The sequence below is a fragment of the Palaemon carinicauda genome, chromosome 26 (assembly GCF_036898095.1).
Source record: "Palaemon carinicauda isolate YSFRI2023 chromosome 26, ASM3689809v2, whole genome shotgun sequence".
Taxonomy (NCBI): Eukaryota; Metazoa; Arthropoda; class Malacostraca; order Decapoda; family Palaemonidae; genus Palaemon; species Palaemon carinicauda.
The window spans coordinates 93,251,351-93,258,850 of NC_090750.1; the positions used below are offsets into that span (position 1 = coordinate 93,251,351).

Genomic DNA, 7,500 nt, shown 5'->3' on the forward strand with positions numbered 1-7,500 from the left:
TTCGTTGTCTTCTTTTTTTCTCCTTGGTCAAGTCTCTACATCGACAGACATAATCTCTTCCTTTCCCTTTCCTTCTTCTTCTCTTCGTTGTCTTCTTTTTCTCCTTTGTCACGTCTCTACATCGACAGACACAACCTTTCCCTTTCCTTTTCCTTCTTCTTCTCCGTGTTTGTTTTCTTTTTCACCTTGACCACGTCTCTACATTAACAGACATAATCTCTTCCTTTCTCTTTCCTTCTTCTCTTCGTTGTCTTCTTTTTCTCCTTGGTCATGTCTCTACATCGGCAGACATAATCTCTTCCTTTCCCTTTCCTTCTTCTTCTCTTCGTTGTCTTCTTTTTTTCTCCTTGGTCAAGTCTCTACATCGACAGACATAATCTCTTCCTTTCCCTTTCCTTCTTCTTCTCTTCGTTGTCTTCTTTTTTTCTCCTTGGTCAAGTCTCTACATCGACAGACATAATCTCTTCCTTTCCCTTTCCTTCTTCTCTTCGTTGTCTTCTTTTTCTCCTTGGTCATGTCTCTACATCGGCAGACATAATCTCTTCCTTTCCCTTTCCTTCTTCTTCTCTTCGTTGTCTTCTTTTTTTCTCCTTGGTCAAGTCTCTACATCGACAGACATAATCTCTTCCTTTCCCTTTCCTTCTTCTTCTCTTCGTTGTCTTCTTTTTTTCTCCTTGGTCAAGTCTCTACATCGACAGACATAATCTCTTCCTTTCCCTTTCCTTCTTCTCTTCGTTGTCTTCTTTTTCTCCTTGGTCATGTCTCTACATCGGCAGACATAATCTCTTCCTTTCCCTTTCCTTCTTCTTCTCTTCGTTGTCTTCTTTTTTTCTCCTTGGTCAAGTCTCTACATCGACAGACATAATCTCTTCCTTTCCCTTTCCTTTTTCTTCTCTTCGTTGTCTTCTTTTTTTCTCCTTGGTCAAGTCTCTACATCGACAGACATAATCTCTTCCTTTCCCTTTCCTTCTTCTCTTCGTTGTCTTCTTTTTCTCCTTGGTCATGTCTCTACATCGGCAGACATAATCTCTTCCTTTCCCTTTCCTTCTTCTTCTCTTCGTTGTCTTCTTTTTTTCTCCTTGGTCAAGTCTCTACATCGACAGACACAACCTCTTCCTTTCCTTTTCCTTCTTCTTCTCCTCGTCTGTCTTCTTTTTCTCCTTGGTCACGCCTCTACATCGACAGACACAACCTCTTCCTTTCCTTTTCCTTCCTCTTCTTCTCTTCGTTGGCTCATTTTTCTTCTTGGTCAAGTCTCTATATCGACAAGCAAAATCTCTTCCTTTCCTTTTCCTTCTTCTTCTTCTCTTCGTTGGCTCATTTTTCTCATTGGTCAAGTCTCTACATCGACAGACACAACCTCAGCCTTTCCTTTTCCTTCTTCTTTTTCTCTTCGTTGGCTCATTTTTCTCCTTGGTCAAGTCTCTACATCGACAGACACAACCTCTTCCTTCCCTTTTCCTTCTTTTTCTTCTCTTCGTTGGCTCATTTTTCTCCTTGGTCAAGTCTCTACATCGACAGACAGAACCTCTTCCTTCCTTTTTCATTCTTCTTCTTCTGTTCGTTGGCTCATTTTTCTCCTTGGTCAAGTCTCTATATCGACAGGCAAAATCTCTTCCTTTCCCTTTCCTTTTTCTTCTTCTTCGTTGCCTTCTTTTTCTCCTCCGTCACGTCTTCTCGGAGACGATAGCCCAAAAGTTATCAGCAGACTATGGATTAGGAATTCAATGACTATTTCACGGTTCGACTACCATTAATTAAATCTCCGGGCATCGGTTCCAGAGACGTCATTCCGCTGGATTTTCTTGTGTCCGGATTGCGAGATGTTTTATCCCAAGGAATCTGGAGAGGCATTGAGCAAATGGAACGTTATAAAATTCTTGGATATTAAACCATATCAGAACAATACTTCTGCTGGGTTTAAACTTGAACATGTAGCAATTAGCTTAGATGGTGCTGCTTTTTACCCTAGATTACCTTCAATTATTACCTTAGATGGTGCTATTTTTTACCCTAGATTACCTTAAAACTTTTCCAACTTCCTTAAATTTGAAGCTAGTAAAACCAAAATTACCTCACTGATATCATTACCCTAAAATTTACCTTGAGACCATGCAAATTACCCGAAACTAAGGTAAATACCTTAAATATTCAAACTCTGATTAGGAGTTAAATGGTAGGACAGGATTAGAAATGAAACTATAAGAGAGATTACTCAAGTGACATATTATAGTTATTATTATTACTTGTTAAGCTACAGCATTAATTAGAAAAACGAGATACTATAAGCCTAAGGGCTCCAACAGGGAAAATATCCCAGTGAAGAAAGGAAATAAGGGAATAAATAAAAAAATTTAGGAACATTAACATTAAAACAAATCTTTAATACATAAACTATAAAAACTTTAAAAAACAAGAGGAAGAGAAATAAGATACAATAGTGTGCCCAAGTGTACCCTCAAGCAAGAGAACTCTAACCAAAGACAGTTGAAGACCATTTTACAGAGGCTATAGCACAACCAAAGACCGGAGAACACTGGTTCAATTTTTGGAGTGTCATTCTCCTAGAAGAGATCATGATGAGGGGTAGATGGAGATGGTTTGGCCATGCTCTTTGCACTCCCCAAGCGAGATTAGTTCACCAAACTTTCAACTGGAGTCCACGAGGCACGAGAAGAGTTGGAAGACCAAGGCCTACATGGCTGAAGACTATGAAGTGCAAAGTAGGAGATGGTGAGTGGGGAAGTATTGATTTAAAAGCTTAAGATAGATACGACTGGCGAAATCTAACCGAGGCCCTTTACGTCTATAGGCGTAGGAGGAGATGCTTATGATGATGATTAAGTCATATATTGTATATTTCTTGATATTGCTTATATTTCCTAAAAATGAAACAATTAAAATATCCACAGTTAGCTATTAGAGGTATAATTAAAATAACAAATTTAAGTAATTCACGAATAAACAATGCTATCGATATAGAATCAGAGCAATACAAACAAACGAACAGCTGTCCCCACTGCAGTCCTAAATCAAAAAGAATTCAGGGATTTATATCTCGAATTTATTACTTCAGGCCAACATCGGTGGAGGCAGTTATATGTATATATATATATATATATATATATATATATATATATATATATATATATATATATATATATATCTATATATATATGTATATATATATTTATATATATATATATATATATATATATATATATATATAGATATATATATAGATATATATATATATATGCATATATATATGTATATATATATATATATGCATATATATATGTATATATATATATATATATATATATATATATATATATATGTGTGTGTGTGTGTGTGTATGTATAAATGTATACATGCCAATGATTCTGTATGTGTAAATAGATATATATATATATATATATATATATATATATATATATATATATATATATATATAAATATATATATATATATATATATATATAAATATATATATATATATATATATTTATATATATATATATATATATATATATATATATATATATATATACAAATCATATATTTACTATAAAAAAAATTGACTCATCTGCTAAATCTATCAATGCAGCTACAAGATCAATGATTAAGTGTCATGTTATCTCGTTTGTCTTACACGCAATATTACAAGTAGTAGTTTGGATATGTAATTTGTACAAATTATTCCAGATCACTAAACTATGTAGCTCTCAAGAACTAGGGTACAACGAGCTGCGAATGGGCCTCAGTCTGAATAAAACGCTAAAGGTTATATTTCAACTTCAACTACTAAATCATATAGAACATCTAGGAGAAGGACAATCCAAAATAAAACTATTGTTCTCTAATATTGGGTAGTGCCTAGCCTTTGTACCATGGTCTTATACTGTCTTGAATTAGAGTTCTCTTGCTTGAGGTTAAACTTGGGCACGCTATTCTATCTAATTGGTGTTCTTTTTTTGTTAACGTTTTTATAGTTTATATAGGCAATATATATTTTAATGTTGTTACTGCTCTTAAAATATACTATTTTTCCTTGTTTCCTATCCTCATTGGATTATTTTCCCTGTTGGGGCCCTTGGGTTTATAGCACATCCTGCTTTTCCAACTAGTGTTTTGGCTTACCAAGTAATAATAATAATAATAATAATAATAATAATAATAATAATAACTACTTTAACTATACTGTAGGACCTAAAAGGAAAGCTCATTCGAGGAACTTCAAATCCTCAAACAGCAGAATTCACTCCGAAGTTATATGGACTTCCTCGCTACCTGGATGCTAAGGTCTCCTATTTCCAAACTTTGGAATTTTACGAACTTTCCTCAACCTATATAATAACCACACTTTGCACATAAAGAAGCAACACATCTTGAAAACTTCAGATGTCTCAGTAGAGTTAACCTTCTTTTTAACACGTCTACCAGACATGTTTCATATACGTTCATATAATGTGATACTCATGGTTCAGAGAATAAGGAAGCCATTTTATATACCTTGGTAATACTATCATTTTTTTTCCTTGCTCTCTCCCACACTGATAATAAGAGAAACTAAAATATGCGATGGCAAGCTTATACAAGTTGTTATTAAGTGTGGGAGAAAGCGAGAGATAAAAAAAAATGCTATAGCATTACGTTGTATGAGTGTGTATGAAGCACGTGAGGTACATATATGTTTCATACACAAAAACAGTGTAATGCTATTGTTTCGCATGAGTGTATGTGAAACACATGCGGTTTAATGTGTTTATCTTCCGTATGTAGCTGTTCTACTTCAAAACATCACTTCTCTTCCATATATGATTAATCTAATCTCTGGAATAAAAATCTGAGATTACTGATTTGTAATATTGGCCTTTATACAGAGAGAGAGAGAGAGAGAGAGAGAGAGAGAGAGAGAGAGAGAGAGAGAGAGAGAGAGAGAGAGAGAGAGAGAGACCTTCATATATACATATTCAAATTTGGAATAAAAATCTGAGATTACTGATTTGTATTATTGGCCTTTATACAGAGAGAGAGAGAGAGAGAGAGAGAGAGAGAGAGAGAGAGAGATTCAAATATACATATTCAAATCTGGAATAAAAATCTGAGATTACTGATTTGTAATATTGGCCTTTATACACAGAGAGAGAGAGAGAGAGAGAGAGAGAGAGAGAGAGAGAGGAGAGAGAGAGAGAGAGACCTTCACATATGCATATTCAAATATGGAATAAAAATCTGAGATTACTGATTTGTAATATTGGCCTTTATACAGAGAGAGAGAGAGAGAGAGAGAGAGAGAGAGAGAGAGAGAGAGAGAGAGAGAGAGAGATTCAAATATACATATTCATAAAGTTGATGCCACAATGATAATAGAACTTCACAATTTACTATGTTTGTTTAGGAAGGGGATTTGGTGTCCTATGGCCCTTTTTGTCCCACCGGGTGACTCTCCTCTGACATTCATATCTTTTTTATAATTGAAAGCATTTGCGATGCATCTATGTTTTTGAAAATATCTTTCCTCTTCGTATGTAACAAAAGTTTAGCTTAATTTCAGAAACCCTCTTTGCAGTTCAAAATAAGATATTTACTATTACTTTAGCAGTATTAGAATTTCATAAAACCAGTTTTTTAATGAGTTTTCTGTGACATGAAAAAAAAAAAATCAAAATTTTCGTAACATGTAATTTTCCGAAAAGATCAAAACCCTGTCCAGCCAAAATTGAAACACAGTGTAACATTTGGCAAAGAAGCAAACTAACAATTTCGTTTCCTGAACAAAGAGTGTTTCTTTTTTTTCCTACCAAAGTAGTGAATTCATTAACTTCGAGGGCTTGGTTTGGAGAGAGCTTTGTGCACCTGCTAGAATCGCATAGTTTCTATAAAAAAAAAAAAAATTATATATAGGGATTTTCTGTGAAAACTTTGTCTAAAAATAGTTTTCAAATAGTCTTTTCGTTTATTATTCCCTGTATTGATTAAAACTTCATTACATTAACTATAAAAGGTTAGCTTTTTATTTGTAAAAATCAAGGGTTTCAATAGTCCTTTCGTTAATTATTGCCTGTATTGAATAAAATGTCTTTTAACTGAGTAACTATATAAGGTTGTGGGTGTCTATTGGAAACATCCCTGCCTCGGGATCTGCTGGACTTGGGTTCGAGACTAGCTCTAGCTCAATAGTTTCTTGTAGTGTCTTCAACCTCAAGATTCTCATGAACTAAGGATTGGTGGAGCTATTTTGGGGAATCTATATGTCTGCCTGCTAAGTCATCAACAGCCATTGACAGGTCGTCTTTGGTCCTAGCTTGGGTGGAGAGGGAGCTTTGGCGCTGATATGTATATAAGGTCAGTCTCTAGGGCATTGTGCTGCTTAATAGGGCAATATCACTGCCCCCATCCCTCTGCCATTAATGAGCGACCTTTAAACCTTTAAACAAGATGTCAATAATCTATTGCCAATAGGTCTACCTTCTGAGTCATCAACAGCCATTGACTGGTCGTTCTTGGTCCTAGCTTGGGTGGAGGGGGCTTGGAAGCTGATCATATGTCTCTAAAGCATTGTCACAGCCCATTGCCTCTCCCTATTCATGAGTGGCATTTGAACCTACAGTTGAATTAAGCTGAGGTGTATAGCACTGAAATTTAGTTCAAGAGCAAGCTAGCTAAATGTTTAAAAAAACATTTAATGTAAGATTAATGTTACAAACGTTTTATTGGCCTCATTATTTATATATTTTCTTTATTCGCTGTAGATCTAGAAATGATAAAACCCATACAATATACACTTGAACAAGGAACATTTTTATTCCTAAGAATGAACGTTTTTTTTTTTATTTTATTTTATTTATTTAATTTTTTTTTTTTTTTAATAAAATCACAACAGATGATATTGACACAACAACCTCTTTCTTTTTCAGCTTGCAACGATATACCCTGGGATCCCTAAACTACCTGTAATATGTATTTAAAGTTCCATTTACAATCACTCTTTAATTGAATAGCTCCAAATTATGTCATTCAATTAATGACGATGGTACCAGTCCATATTGCGTATTGCATAATGTCATCAATATCGTTGATCACCAATTTGATTTTCATATTGAGGAATACGTTGATAATATAATACGCAAATTCTATGTAATTTAAATGTAATTATCATATATATACACACACACAAACACACACACACACACACACACACACACATATATATATATATATATATATATATATATATATATATATATTTATATATATATAATATATATATACTGTGTATATATATATATATATATATATATATATATATATATATATTCATTTATATATATATATATATATATATATATATATATATATATATGTATATATGAATATACATATGCATATATATATATATATATATTTATATATATATATATATATATATATATATATATATATATATATATATGAATATATATATATATATATATATATATATATATATATATT

The 7,500-nt window shown here is 33.2% G+C and overlaps 1 protein-coding gene across 1 annotated transcript; it reads right to left on the minus strand.

The window, feature by feature from the left end:
- Positions 1-595: 595 nt before the first annotated feature.
- LOC137620063 (uncharacterized) lies at positions 596-1,237 on the minus strand. The gene is made up of 2 exons (XM_068350339.1): positions 1,178-1,237; positions 596-847 (listed from the first exon to the last, which is right to left on the minus strand). The coding sequence occupies exons 1-2, from the start codon at positions 1,235-1,237 to the stop codon at positions 596-598; spliced, it is 312 nt and encodes a 103-aa protein (XP_068206440.1).
- Between the last annotated feature and the right edge of the window lie 6,263 nt (positions 1,238-7,500).